Source organism: Colletes latitarsis, chromosome 12, assembly GCF_051014445.1.
Source record: "Colletes latitarsis isolate SP2378_abdomen chromosome 12, iyColLati1, whole genome shotgun sequence".
NCBI classification, from domain to species: Eukaryota; Metazoa; Arthropoda; class Insecta; order Hymenoptera; family Colletidae; genus Colletes; species Colletes latitarsis.
The window spans coordinates 21,542,128-21,557,838 of NC_135145.1; the positions used below are offsets into that span (position 1 = coordinate 21,542,128).

The 15,711-nt window shown below is 42.9% G+C and overlaps 1 protein-coding gene across 1 annotated transcript in view; it reads left to right on the forward strand.

Moving 5' to 3' along the window:
• Positions 1 to 7,937, forward strand: part of LOC143348891 (inactive tyrosine-protein kinase 7) — a 104,359-nt gene extending 96,422 nt beyond the window's left edge. Inside the window, exons 4-9 of the mRNA XM_076779606.1 lie at positions 564 to 997; positions 1,829 to 2,125; positions 2,758 to 3,324; positions 3,510 to 3,785; positions 3,862 to 4,047; positions 4,110 to 7,937. Coding sequence (XP_076635721.1) covers positions 564 to 997; positions 1,829 to 2,125; positions 2,758 to 3,324; positions 3,510 to 3,785; positions 3,862 to 4,047; positions 4,110 to 5,161 — 2,812 coding nt within the window. The 3' untranslated portion in view covers positions 5,162 to 7,937. The remainder of the gene's footprint in view (positions 1 to 563; positions 998 to 1,828; positions 2,126 to 2,757; positions 3,325 to 3,509; positions 3,786 to 3,861; positions 4,048 to 4,109) is intronic.
• The last annotated feature ends 7,774 nt before the right edge of the window (positions 7,938 to 15,711 follow it).

The window sequence follows — 15,711 nt, forward strand, 5'->3', positions numbered from 1 at the left end:
AATTAAAACATTTCGAATCGTTCTAAAAAAATTATATTTAGTTACAGGGGTTAATTACAATAATTTTTGGTGAATAGACCTACCCCCGAAATCCTACCCACTTTCGAGAAAAAAATTCGAGAAGGTGTGAAATTTTTCGACAAAATTAAAACATTTCGAATCATTCTGAAAAAAATATTTTCAGTTGCAGGGGTGGATTACAATAATTTTTTGTGAATAGACCTACCCCCGAAATCCTACCCACTTTCTAGAAAAAAATTCGAGAAGTTGTGAAATTTTTCGACAAAATTAAAACATTTCGAATCGTTCTAAAAAAATTATTTTCAATTGCAGGGGTGGATTACAATAATTTTTCGTCTTTAGACACACCCCCGAAATCCTACGCACTTTCGAGAAAAAAATTCCTTACCGAAAATCTAATTTGGTGCCAAAATTTTTCGACGAGAAAACAAAATTTCAAATCGTTCTGGAAAAATTATTAATTATACCCACCCCCTCCCCCTAGTGATCCACGCGACTGAAATCGAAGTGGAGCTCGGCTAACGTCGAGAAAATCGTTTTAGAAACCGCAAGCCAGTGGCGAGGACGGAGAGAATCGAGATCAAGAAGAAGAATCTCCACGTCCACAGAGCCGTTCTTGAAGACAGCGGGATGTACAGCTGTTTGGCGAAGAACAAGGCTGGATCGTCGCCGAAAATGGAAAGCTACCCCCTGATCGTGTCGGAAAACGACACGGCGACGAGGAGTATCGTACCGAGGAATCTAATCGTGAAACGCGGCGAGCCAGCGGTTCTCGATTGCGTTTTCGAGGACGCAGTCTCTGTTCAGTGGTACTTCAAGGACCTGGGCCCCCTGGAAACGGACGACGAGAGCACCATCTACGAGAATGGCACTTTGGTCATACGCTCCGTCGACCAAAGCGACCAAGGATTCTACTCCTGTCGCGCGGAGAGAGGGGACACCTTCGTTGCTTACACTGTCGAGCTTCAAATAGCATGTGAGTACATTTCATTTCGTCCACAGAGTGGTCAATGGCCAGTGGTCAGTTGGGTAAATTAAATTTGTTTAGAGTTAGGAATTGTGGAAGCTTTGCATGGTCTAAATTGACACTTTCATTGTGGAGTCTCTGATGGTATTCACCATTAGTGACCATTAGTGACCATTAGTGGCCAGTGGTCAATTTATCTAAATTAAATTAATCTAGAATTGGGAATTATGTGAGTTTTGCATGACAGTTTTATTGTGGAGTCTCTAATGGTCTTCGCCATCAAATTAAATTGATCCAGAATTAGGAATTACGAGAGTTTTGTGTGGTCTAAATGGCCACTTCCACTGTGGAGTGTTTAACAGTCTTCGCCATTAGTGACCACCAGTGGTCAATTTATCTAAATTAAATGAATCTAGAATTAGGAACTATGAGAGCCTTGTGTGGTCTAAATGGTCACTTTCATTGTGGAGTGTTTAATGGTCTCCGCCATTAGTGACCACTAGTGGTCAGTGGTCAATTTATCTAACTTAAATTAACCCAGAATTGGGAATTGTGTGGTCCAACTTACCATTTTCATTGTTCAGTGTCTAACGATCCCTCTTTGGGGGGGTGCAAAATTCTATAAAGCACTGTTCCAAACTGAAATATCTTTCATTCATCTTTGCCTGCATTTTTGAAATAGAATGACTGGAGTCTCGTTGATTGTATAAGGATCACAGATTTAGCCACTTGTGCTTTAATTTGAGTATCGAGGTTCGTCTGAAAGGCGGGTCCTCAGGTTGCTGAAGCGCATTTTTCTCGAAGTAGCTCCATGACGGACGACGAATTGTATTTTTCCAGACATAATGAACCTCTGTGCGGCGTCGTTCGAGCCCCTGTTGCCGAACCAAGTGGCGGTGGTCGGGGAGGACCAGGAGCTCCAGGTCAGCTGCTTGGAGCCCTTGGGGCTGCCAGCGCCCAAGGTTTACTGGAGGGATCCCAAGGGTCACATTATAAGCGATTCCGGGCCGGTGCGCGTGCAGGATAATACCCTCATCGTCGCCAAGGCTCGCATGGGCGAGGACGATGGCAATTATACCTGTGTGGCTGAGAACATGGCTGGAGAGACCGACATATCCGCCCAAGTCCTTATTTCCAGTGAGTTCCATTGTCTTATGATTGAAACAAAGACAAAATAAAATCAAATTTGAGAGTTTTAATCGCATAAAACCGCATCTTTTGCTACAATTTACAGTGTTTTAATACCTCGTGTTTGCATTGCTAATAACGGAATATCCGCTCCAATCATTTATCAGACAGACCGGGTATTTAAAATCAATAATTTTTTTATGAATAATATATATATATACCCGCGCATGCGTGGAAAGCATGTGCATGTAGCCATTCGATGTTTCGATTTTTGAAACTGTAAGTTAACTCCTTAAAAAATTGTTAAACTGTACCATTAAATAATCCATAAAATAACTCCTCCAAATCGTAAAAAATTCTCTACTGGATTGTTGCAAAACGTAGTTTTCATCTCTCTGGTACAAATAAATACATTAGAATTATCAGTAATTCCGGTGTCGACACGTTCACTGTCCGGCCTCTCAACGGCGTATCTAATAGCATGGTGATGTAGCCCACATACGGTTCACAGACAGTGAACGTGTCGTAGCTTAAAATTTAGCATAATTATCCATTTAAATTCGTTTCCAAGAGCCCCTGAAAGGTGGGGTTCCCGAACGACGCTCTCTTAATTAACTATCGATCTCCGTGTGTGATTTCAGCACCGCCAACGCTGATAAGCTCGCCGGAGAGCCAGAGCGTGATGAAAGGCGACTCCGTGACGATGACGTGCTCGTACTCCGGCATGGATCCACCGGTGACCCAGGTACGTTGGCTGAAGGACGGAGAGCCTCTGAAGGAGGCCGGTGGACCCAGCAGACACAATGTATCCGATCACCACGGCAACGTGACCCTGTACTTGAGGAGCTCCGACCTGTCGGACAAGGGCGCCTACGTGTGCGAGGTATTTACCAAGGGCTTCCCCCCCGTGCTCTCTGAGCCGGCCAACCTGGCCGTCGAGGAGAAGCTCAAGTTCTCCCCGGAGCCGGTGGACAAGCGGCTGGAGCTTGGCTCGACGTCCAAAGTGCCCTGCAAGTCTCAGGGCGCCACCAATCCCATGGTGAAGTGGATCAAGGAGGGCGTCGGGGAGGAATTCCCGAAGCACGTGCAAGATATCAATGGGACCCTTCACTTCAATGGAGTGCTCGAGGGGGACAAGGGTCGCTACACCTGTATAGCCAGCAACACCCAGGGATCGATCAACCACACCATCAACATCGACGTAATCAGTAAGTAAACTTCCAACATTTAACAATGCCCTTCGTCCATCGAACTGTGGCGCTACTTTGCTGGATTCTAGGGAATTGTGTAGGTGGATTCGTCAGTAAGGCTTTTTAGGATATCGAGTCAACTCTGGTGGCGCCACAGTTCATCCTCTAACCCCCAAACATCTAACAATGTTCCTCGTCCACAGTTGCGCCGAAGTTCACCGTCCAACCTCAGAATCCCACGGAGGCCATAGAGGGCTACCCAGTGATGCTGCACTGTGCCGCTGAAGGCGACCCCAAGCCCACCATCCAGTGGGACAAGGACCTCCGCATGAGCAACCTGAACAATTCCAGGTTCGAGGTGCTGAGCAACGGGAGTCTGTACATAACTGAAGTGTACTTGAGCGACGAGGGCAAGTACGGGTGCATGGCGGGCAACAGTGGAGGTCTGAAGCGCGAGGAGGTCCAACTGAACGTCAAACGTAACTATCTTCCATCCTCTTCCACCTCCAATCTCTTCTCAGTCGCCTGGTGTAACGAGTCAATCTGCGTTTCTAGCTGGAGATACCTACAGGTTCGACATGGACCTCGAGGAAGGGGACGATGGATCCATGATGACCAAGACTGTCATGATCACTCTCAGCGCTGCGGCAGCCTACATGGTCCTGGTTGTCGGTCTCATGCTCTACTGTCGCTACAGGCGTCGTCGCAGGAAGCAGCAATACCTTCAAGAGCAAGCAGATGGTAATCCAAATTCATCCAAACCCTTTGTCACCATAAAACTAACTCCCCGATCTTTTCTGTAGAGAAACTGGAGAACGGCGAGGTCCAGGAGGAACAAACAGAGCTAAAGGAGACCACGGCAAACAGCAAGATGAACTCCACGGGGGGCAAGAAGAAGGAGAATCGCGACTCCCACAACAAGAGCGACGGAGCAGACACTAGTCTCAGCAGCAACCAGTCTATAAAGTCCAAGTCTTACTATGACAAGCTAGTGGTATCTCGCGGGAACCTGAAGGATCTGAAGCCACTAGGTCGTGGGGAATTCGGCGAGATCTACGCGGCCAAGTACCAAGCGGACGGCGACAAGGAGTCCCTGGCGATGGTGAAGAGCCTGCTGAACACCGGCGAGGTGGCCCTGCAGGAGTTCAGGCGCCACCTGGACCTGCTGCGCAAGCTGAACCACGAGAACGTCGTGAAGCTGATCGGTCTGAGCCGCGAGGAAGAGATGGACCACATGATCCTCGAGTACACCGACTGGGGCGACCTGAAGCAGTTCCTGATCGCCTCGCGGAAGGACAACAACCCCAGCCCCACCCACGAATCGAAGCCAGCGCGGGCCCCTCAGCTCTCCGTCGCTCAGATCCTTTCATTGTCCAACCAGGCGGCGAAGGGGCTCAAGCACATCGCTGACAACCGTCTGGTGCACGAGGACATAGCCGCCAGGAACTGCCTGATTGCCAGCAACCTGACGATCAAGATCTCGATGCCGTGCATGACCAAAGAGCCCTACCAGCAGGAGTACACCAAGCACCGGAACCAGGTGATCCCCCTGAGATGGCTGCCATACGAGGTGGTCTACGAGGACGAGTACTCGACCAAGAGCGACGTATACTCGTTCGCCTGCCTCGTTTGGGAGATGTTCCACCAGGGCGAGCTACCGTTCAACAAGATGAACGACGAGTCCGTGCTGGTGGCGCTCAAGTCGCGCACGCTCGCGTGGAAGCCGCACAAAGCCGCGCCCCCCGCGTTGCAGGAGCTGCAGAATCAATGCTGGGCCAACGATCCGAGGGAGAGACCGACCTTCGACGAGATCGTCTCGAAAATAGGTGAAATTGTCGTCGACAGTTGCCTCTAGGCTGCTAGACGACGCCACGAGGCTCTAAATCGGGGGATACCGTGGCAGGGGTAACAGTTAACCGGGTACTGAGCGTAGGGGGGGCCCGGTTCGCTCGTGTCGCGGTATTCCGTCGCGTCCATTAGGCCGTTAAGGATTATATAATTTATTTGTAACAGAAGGATCCGCTCCAATGACTGCTAACGTCGGGTTAAATAAGTATACCGTACGGTCCCGTACAACGCTACAATATTATACGACTAACGCAATATTTAGTAATCAGTATCAGTGTAACGACATAGGTATACCGATCACCGCACATCGAATACTCGTAAGTTAATTACGCTATCGCCGGTTACGCCGGCCGAGATCGCAAGGCTACAGTGTGAATGCATTAAGAAAGTATCACGACCATATCAACGTTGAACGACGATTTTTATATCCGCCTAATTCACGTCTACACTCGTTGTATTCCGTTAAGGTCTAATGCTTAAGGATTATTTATAGCGTACACTTATATATGAATATGTATATAATATGCAGAGCGTCCCTGGGCCTAAGTCACGACGACAGTTATCCGGGGGCCTCTGTGTATGCACGTGCTGACAGGGTGAACCATCTAATCGGTACTCTTCGTGATACCAGATGATCATTTTAACCTCTACACCATAACTTTTGTGTGTGTTTTTAAATCTCGATAACTTCGCAGCGACTTAAGGCTTGTTACACATTTGAGAGGTTAGGGAATACTTGATCCTGCGTGAAGGGTTTCGATGCAGTTGGGTCACCCAATGTACGTCACAGAGGGAGAAGAAGACGATTCGAAGAGGATTAAGCAAACGGCCTTGTACATACCGAGGGTATATAACTGTAAGTTTGTTCGTTAAGTACAATCGCGAGGTTTCGTTTTTCATTGCACTTCCGAGGGATCACGATCGTTCTCGTTGTTTCTCGTTTCTTTCCACGAGCACCGCGGGCTAAATAGTTTCGCTTCTCGAGAGTCTTATTTAGGGGGATTCCTGGGAGACGCGTACGACAAAGTAGTTTGATTTTTACTGTGTTTAACCTCTTGAGCACCCGGGGGGAAATTTATTCCTCGCGATCAGAGTCTGAGGAGTACTTGAGAAACGTCAGGTGTTGAATTCATCTTGGTGGAACTTGTCAGGCAGGCAGAGTCGTTTAAAATACTCCACAGGTACTTCTCAGTAGTCGTCCATTTTGTTTAGGGGGTGAAAACACTCTTTAAACGTTGGAGTTGAAGATTTTATTTGTCAGATTGCATAGACACTTTATTTTAAATTAAATTCTAATATTTAACAATGGAGTCCTTTTTTTGTATTGGCGAATTTTTGAAATGAAAAATCGCTTTTTACGAGAAATATTAACTACAAAGTTTCTAGTTATTTGTCTACTGTAATTTCTCAAAGGTTTGCTTCGTCAGCCTTGGACAAAAATGGAGTATTTATTCAACTTGATCTGCGGGGAAAGTTCCATCAAAATCGAGTGATATTTCTTGTTAGCCACGCAGTTAGGCCCTTGCTCTTTGCATGAAAAATCCGAGTACAGGATAGTGGGGCAGATATATTAATAGTAATTCTTTATTTAACGGGTTTATTCCACTTTGTATACATCAAAAAAAAAGAAACCTTTAAATACAGAATGAACTTTTTTTTTTAACGGTGACACGAACTTATACAAGACTTATTTATACGAATCATTGAGGGATTTATCACTAACGATTGCTATCGTAAAAGATCGTTGGGTATTTGAAACGTGCTGAGCTCGCCTCTGCATACGTATCGCGCACATAAAATATATAATGTATCATATACGCATCTAGATGTACGAGACACTAAGGTAAACACTGTCAATGAGTAATCTCTGTAACGTTAAAGGTTCATAATCATAGCGAATACGACCATTCCCCTAATTTAATGCACCCTCGTCGCACCGAAGGCGGGGGGATCGATGCTCCAATTAATATCGGTCAGTCTCGAGCCTGCGTGGGGGCCGCCATCTTGCAGACCCCTCGAACCTCCTCGTCGATCGAAATTTCGAATTTTTAATCAAACTAAACTTCTTCCATTGCTCGTAATGAATCTAGCCAACCTTGGGGGCGAATAAAACAAAGATTGGGCGTTAAATCGTTGAGTGAAAGTCGTCGACGATCAGCTAGAGGGCCTGCAAGTCGGCTGGGTCTGGATTCTTCCAGATGCTTCCTAAATGTTCGCAGTATATACGCCAGGAAGATATTCTTGTAATGTAAAGTGTGTCAGGCGCATACAATTTTTGCAGCAACTTCGTACTTCGTAAACGTTAAGGCCGTAATCGATTTCGTGTTTCGACGAGCCCAAACCGTGCTCATATCATTCGCTGATCGTACTTTCCGTGGGCGATAACGCGTGTCCATCATGGCGGCCGTACCGCCGGGAACAGCTTGTTTCGCGTAATTGGAGGGCAAGACGAGGGATCGAGAGAGAGAGAGAGAGAGGGAAAGAGAAAAGAAACGCTGCACCGGTGATTTTTAACGAAGCGACCTATTATTATGCCTAATGTGTCTAGTCATACACGGTGGGGGTGGGGGAAGAAAAATAAAAAAAGTGTAAGCGAGCAGCGAACGCAAGATCCGTTTTTTAAATGAAAAGTGACGACGTTTTTCATATCCCTAGACGTTTTGTAATCCGTTTCTTTTTTACAGTATTTTGTAAATATTTGTACTTTTTTATCTACACTTATCGTACTTATGACTCTTTGAAATAGTATGTGCTACGATTAAATAAAGGTGGATAAAAATGGAGGAGCGTATTGTTTTGTACACCCCTTCCTAAATGAAACGAGACGTTTTTATTTATTTCAAGGGTACACGATACATATTCTAAACCATTTCTCCAAATATTTGGGCATTCTGCAGGTGATGAACAAGTTCATAACACGATTAAATTGCTCAGAGTATTGTTTTATGTTAGAGCTGACAACTGCTCGGCTCTGCTGGCTACTGCTGACATTTCTCACAGCATTTAGCGATTGCTACTGGCTCCTGCAGCACACTGGTTGCCTCTGCTGACCACTGTTGACTGCTGACAACAGTAGACAACTCCTAACAACGTTGGACAACACATGAAGACGGCTACTGGCTACTGTTGTCCCCTGCTAGCCTCTGCTGACCACTGCCTAACGACAGCAGGAGACTCCTGGCAACCTCTGCTATCGTACAACGACCCCCACTGACCCCTGCTGATCTCTGCTGGTCTCTGCTAGCCTCTCTGCTGACTCTGCTGACCAACGCTGGCATTTCTCATAAGGTATGACGATTGTTACTGACCACTGTTGATATCTCTGACAACGTATAACGATTGTTACTAACTACTGTTGCCTTTTGCTTAACCTCTGCAGCTCTGCTGGCCTCTGCAGACCAACCCTGATGTTTTTGACAACGTATAAGGATTACTACATGTCCCTGCTTGCCTCTGCTGGCCTCTGCTGACCACTTCTGCTGCTTCTAACAACGTATAAGGATTACTACATGCCCCTACTTGCCTCTGCTGACCCCTCCTGACACTGCTGACCACCCCCCATGCTTCTGACAACGTATAAGGATTACTACATGCCCCTGGTTGCCTCTGCTGGCCTCTGCTGACCGCTGCTGACCACTCCTGATATTCCTGACAACGTATAACGATGACTACATGTCCCTGCTTGCCTCTGCTGACCCCTCCTGACACTGCTGACCACCCCCCATGCTTCTGACAACGTATAACGATGACTACATGTCCCTGCTTGCCTCTGCTGGCCTCTGCTGGCCTCTGCTGACCACCCCTGATGCTTCTGACAACGTATAAGGATTACTACATGCCCCTGCTTGCCTCTGCTGGCCTCTGCTGACCGCTGCTGACCACTCCTGATATTCCTGACAACTTCTGACATGATATATACGTATAAACACTTGTATAATGTAAAACTATAACAATAAATGCCATAATTTCAAAGAATTCTATGTTTTCTAATTATTCTTTACCTCCCCTTAGTTATAAGGCTCTCTAGCAAGCGATCGATCGATCCTCCGTATCTTTAAAAATTTTTCTAAGTTCCTCGGAAAGATTTCAAATCCCCCGCCACCAAAAATTTCTGGGAATTCCTGGAAATGACGTCATTTCTAAGAATTACGTAATGTTACGTAATATTACGTAATAAGCTCTTTTGCCGAGAAATTCTGGCCGGAATTTTAGAGTTATTACGTAATATTACGTAACATTACATAACATTACGTAATGTTACGTAATAGCTCTTCGAAATTTTGCTGAAAATTTCTGGCCGGAATAATATTACGTAACATTACGTAACATTACATAATATTACGTAACATTACATAATATTACGTAATGTTACGTAATAGCTCTTCGAAATTTTGCTGAAAATTTCTGGCCGGAATAATATTACGTAACATTACGTAACATTACATAATATTACGTAATGTTACGTAATAGCTCTTCGAAATTTTGCTGAAAATTTCTGGCCGGAATAATATTACGTAACATTACGTAATATTATGTAACGTTACGTAATATTACGTAATAGCACTTTAAAATTTCTGCCGAAAAATTCTGGCCGGAATAATATTACGTAATGTTACGTAATATTATGTAATGTTACGTAATATTACGTAATAGCATTTTAAAATTTTTGCCGCTGTCTGAAACTTCTTGGAAACAATATATTAAGTTATATATTACGTAAACTACGAGGAAAAGAAGGTAAAAAATGATGAGAACAGATAGAATTTGTTTAAATTATAACATTTATTGATGTAGATTTGCATTATACAAAGGTTAATACAAATAAATCATGTTAGAAGTTGTCAGCAACGGTCAGTAGTGGTCAGCGGTGGTCAGCGGTGGTCAGTAGAGTCCAATGGAGGTCAGTAGAGTCATCTGCAAGTCAGCAGAGGGATGCAGAGACCAGCAGGGGCAAGCAGGAGGAAGTAGTAATCGTTGTACGTTGTCAGAAATATCAGCAGTGGTCAGCAGGGGCCAGAAGAGATTGAAAGAAGCCAGCAGAGGTTAACAGAGGCCATGGGAGGACAGTAGAGGCTAGCATAAAACAGTAGTAGTTAGTAACAATCGTTATACATTGTCAGAAATATCAACAGTGGTCAGTAACAGTCGTGATACCTTATTAGAAATGTCAACGTTGGTTAGGAGAGGACAGCAGAGACTGGCAGGGGTCAGCAGAGGCCAGCAAAGGTCAGTGGAAGCCAGCAGAGGCGAGCAGAGACTAGCAGGGGCAAGCAGTAGCATGTAGTAATCATGATGCATTGTCAGAAGTATTTGGAGTGGTATGCGGAGGCTGGCTGCAGTCAGTAGTAATAGTTATACGTTGCTAGAAATATCAGCAGTGGTCAGCAGGGGCCAGAAGAGATTGACAGAGGCCAGCAGAAGCCTGCAGAGGCTAGTAAAGGCCAACAGTAGTTAGTAACAATCGTTATACATTGTCAGAAATGGAACAGTGGTCAGTAACAATCGTGATACCTTATCAGAGATGTCAGCGTTGACTTGCAGAGACTAGCAGGGGTCAGCAGAGGCAAGCAGAGACTAGCAGGGGCAAGCAGTAGCATGTAGTAGTCATGATGCATTGTCAGAAGTATTAGAAGTGGTATGCAGAGGCCAGCAGAGGCAAGCAGAGGCTAGTAAAGGCCAACAGTAGTTAGTAACAATCGTTATACATTGTCAGAAATGGAACAGTGGTCAGTAACAATCGTGATACCTTATCAGAAATGTCAGCAGAGGCAAGCAGAGACTAGCAGAGGCAAGCAGTAGCATGTAGTAGTCATGATGCATTGTCAGAAGTATTAGGAGTGGTTTGCAGAGGCCAGCAGAGGCAAGCAGTAGCATGTAGTAGTCATGATGCATTGTCAGAAGTATTAGGAGTGGTCAGCAGAGGCTGGTAGAGGGCAGCAGTAGTCGTTATACGCTGTCAGCATTGACCACTTGTCTATGAACATACATACTTGAATTAAAATACTATTACAAGTTAGGAAAATGGATTTTCTTGGATTTATCAATCCTTTAGAATAATCGATGACCAGAAGTGTTTTCGCCATCTGATTAAAAGTCTGGATTGTCGGATGGTGCTGGTATGTAAATGAGATCGTCTAATATTACCTAATCAAATTTATTTTTACTTAATATTTTGTGGTACAGTCTATGTCTATTTATGATATATAAAATAACGTAGTCGTCGAATGTAAATGGGTGAAACGAAAGAACGCTCGTAAACGCCGACTGAACAAGCACGGCCGGAAAAGAAAAAATCGAGTCAGAGGCAGTCGTACGGTGTGATTATTAAATACTTTTATGTATATTCATATTTATAATATTTATATATATATTTCGTATATGTATAGGAAATCAACGTGTATACGAAGAGAAAAACCGATAAACGCAGTTTTGACGCGAAGAGTATGTTTAGTAATATTTATATATTTATATATAAAGTCTAATGAATTACTTAATCCGTTACTTATAGTACTTAATTCATTAATATAGTAGCAGCCTCACTCTCTAAATAGTACTAAATATAATAATGGTATAATGCGGTAATTATCGTTAATATAGATTATTAACATTATAAATAATAATCGTCAGAATCGTATAATAAACAATAGTACAAGGTGTTTTTTCTGGTTTTAGTGGGTTTTTTTTAAATTGTTATCATATAGTAATAATCACAATAGCGTATTCTGAAAAATAGATCAGGGTCCCGTGGGCAGAGGGCGGAGTAACTCGTTTATTTATTACAGAGCCACGAATCTTTCCTATCTCCAGCGTCCACGTCGGCCATCAGACACACGATCGATCCACGCCAAATCCCACATCCATCGATCTCGATCCGCGGAAACAGGAACCGACGTAAACGGTAATAGTAGTAAAAGTTATAGTAGCCCTAGCATTAATAGTAGATTCGTAATAGTAGTACCATACGATATCGCTCGTTACTATTTCTCGACAAACCCGGCGGCCATGTTTTCTCGCCTGGTGAACTGTCCCTCGAAAGAAAATAAACTCCCGGAACGACGCTCTTCTTTCACCCCCCAAAAACGAGCCACATTCTAACCTCAAACAATACGATTTACAAATCGTAAGAAAATTTCATGGAATTCTCAAACTGTCCATGGAAAAGGAAATTTCGATTTTCAGGGAATTGGAAATCATTGGACACTAAAAATTCAGAATCGACTGAGAGGATAGCCAAACCTAACCTATAATTCCCAACGAATATTTAATTTTCTATCGAAAGAAACGTCACCAGTGGAACACGAACCTAACCTAAGATTCGTAACGAATATTTAATTTCTCATCGAAAGTGTCCACACAGTCCATGGAAAATGAAATTTCGATTTTCAGAGAACTGGAAATCATTGAAGACTAAAAATTCAGAATCGACTAAGCTAAACCTAACCTATAATTCCCAACGAATATTTAATTTTCTATCGAAAGAAATGTCACCAGTGAAACATGAACCTAACCTAAGATTCGTAACGAATATTTAATTTCTAATCGAAAGTGTCCACACAGTCCATGGAAAAGGAAATTTCGATTTTCAGGGAATTGGAAATCATTGAAGACTAAAAATTCAGAATCGACTAAGCCAAACCTAACCTATAATTCCCAACGAATATTTAATTTTCTATCGAAAGAAATGCCACAGTGGAACACGAACCTAACCTATGATTCGTAACGAGTATTTAATTTCTCATCGAAAGTGTCCACACAGTCCATGGAAAAGAAAATTTCGATTTTCAGAGAACTGGAAATCATTGAAGACTAAAAATTCAGAATCGACTAAGCCAAACCTAACCTATAATTCCCAACGAATATTTAATTTTCTATCGAAAGAAACGTCACCAGTGGAACACGAACCTAACCTAAGATTCGTAACGAATATTTAATTTCTAATCGAAAGTGTCCACACAGTCCATGGAAAAGAAAATTTCGATTTTCAGAGAACTGGAAATCATTGAAGATTAAAAATTCAAAATCGACTAAGCCAAACCTAACCTATAATTCCCAACGAATATTTAATTTTCTATCGAAAGAAACGTCACCAGTGGAACACGAACCTAACCTATGATTCGTAACGAGTATTTAATTTCTCATCGAAAGTGTCCACAGTGAAGCAAACCTAACCTAAAATCCATAACAAGTATTTAATTAGTCATCGACTGGAATATAGCTCGATTTCGGGGAAGTTGGACGACAATGAACGGTTATGGTCGTTGAGGTTATGTCTGACGACCGACGTAGGCCCTCGATTACGAAAAGAAAGGGCAGCTCGCGTATCCGGGTGGTTGCAAGCGTCTCTTCCGATTCCCTGCGCCCTTTCTCCCACCCCCAAGCACTCTCGTTTCCACCCCAAAGTCCGTATCCGTCGTTCTCGCTTTTTTTTTAAATCGCGTCTCTGCCGCTCTGCCTAGGGAACCCACTATAACAGGGCACTATGAACAGCAGTCTGCTGGCTAAGTGACATTCCGAATCTACAGTCGCGCCTATTCATTTTCTCCCTTACTCTCATTCCTCCATTTTCTCGCTGTGTCTGGCTCTCTCCTTTCTCTCGTATTCGTCCATGATCCTTCCTCTACGCCAGCCTCCGCGTTCCCTTCTCTCGTCCACCCCCTTCGACCCCTTTCGAAACTCAACCCTAGAAAGACCGAGTCTTCGAAGCACACTTCTCGACGTGTTTACTTCGTCTCTAGACCTACCAGGGTGGGTACGTTCTGTCCATTTGTTACGCAGATTTCACGAAGTACCCTTTCCCCGCGAAATTCAAGCAAACTTCGAATTCCAGAAGCTTCTTTTTACAAAACTATATCGTATCTCAGTGTCTACACGTTGTATAAAAATTATCAAAACAGACTTGTGCGTTTCACTCGTATCTGTTGCGTCTCAATAAACATGGCGCGAAGCAAATTTTTCTAAATTATCGTAGAAAATCCTACGCGATGGTACTAAGTTTCGAGGGCGGTCGATGAAAAATATGGAACGTTGGATGAAGCTAAACGGCTTGGTCTTTCTAGGGTTAACAGCGAACTATGTCAGGCACGACGGACGCAATACGGTAATGGAAACGAGTCCCTCTTTTTTTCTCGCGTCCCCGCCCCCCATCTTTCTCAATTCACGAGCTCCCGATTGGGGGCTGTTTCTTGGCCGGAAAACGAATTCGTTCGAATGGTGCACACGGTCGCCATCTTGGTACCAGAGAAGAGCAAACGTTCCATGCGAATTTTGAAGAATAATATATTACGTTGTGGAATACAATTTGTTTTAGAGTTATCGTAGAATCTATTTAGAATACTATGTTGCCCTTCTCTGGTGTTTTACAAAAATTATTGCGCAGTTAATCGGTAAATAATGATACGGTGAATGTTTATGCAGGTATAATACTTAAAGATACAAATTATTATACAGGGTGTTCGGCCAACCCTGAGAAAAATTTTAATAGAGGATTCTAGAGGCCAAAATAAGGCGAAAATGGAGGCTTTGTTAAAAAGTTATTAACAATTAAATTCAAAACTTTCAAATCGTTCTGGAAAAATTATTTTTAGCTAAGAAGGTCGATTGCAATCATTTTTGGTCATTATACATACCCCCGAAATCCTAACCATTTTTGAGAAAAAAATTCGAGTAGTGAAATTTTTAGACGAAATTAAAAAATTTCAAATCATACTAATAAAATTATATTTAATTACAGTGGACAATTGCAATCATTTTTGGCCATTACACATACCCCCGAAATCCTACGCATTTTCGAGAAAAAAATTCCAGAAGGTGTGAAATTTTTCCACGGGAAAAAAAAATTTTAAATCGTTTTGGAAAAATTATTTTTAGTTGCAGGGGTCAATTGCAAGCATTTTTGGTCGACAGACATACCCCCGAAATCCTACTCAGTTTCGAGAAAAAAATTCATAACTGAAAATTTCGTGTCTGACCATAGCGTTGATATGTTTCACTGAAATTTCATGCAAATTTTTAAAACGTCATAACTTCTGAACGGATTGGACGATTTTAATGTTTAAAAAAGCAAACTACGCGTATTTTGCCAGAGAATATGTAGGAATCGCAAAAATATTCGAAAAGTTGATTCTAGAACCCGCAAAATGAGAAAAACTCCATAAAAATGATTCAATTTTCAAACAGCCATAACTTCTACAATTGTGAATATATTTCAATGAAACTTTTTTTTAAAGTAGAGCTCATAGGTACCTACAAAAAAGTATGAAACAACTTTTCTGTAGGACGTCAAATAAAATTACTAAAAATGAAAAAGGAATTTTTAAGAAAAATCGACAGGGGTACCTAAATTTCGCGGTGAAAAAAAAATTTCGAATCGTTCTAAAAAAATTATTTCTAAATTCTAAGGTCAAATACAACCAATTTTGGTGAATAGACGTACCCCCGAAATCCTACCCACTTTCGAGAAAAAAATTCAAGAAGGTGTGAAATTTTTACTATATTAACTTTAAACGTCAATAACTGTTTAACGAAGCCTCCATCAACAAATTGGTATTCTTGATTTTC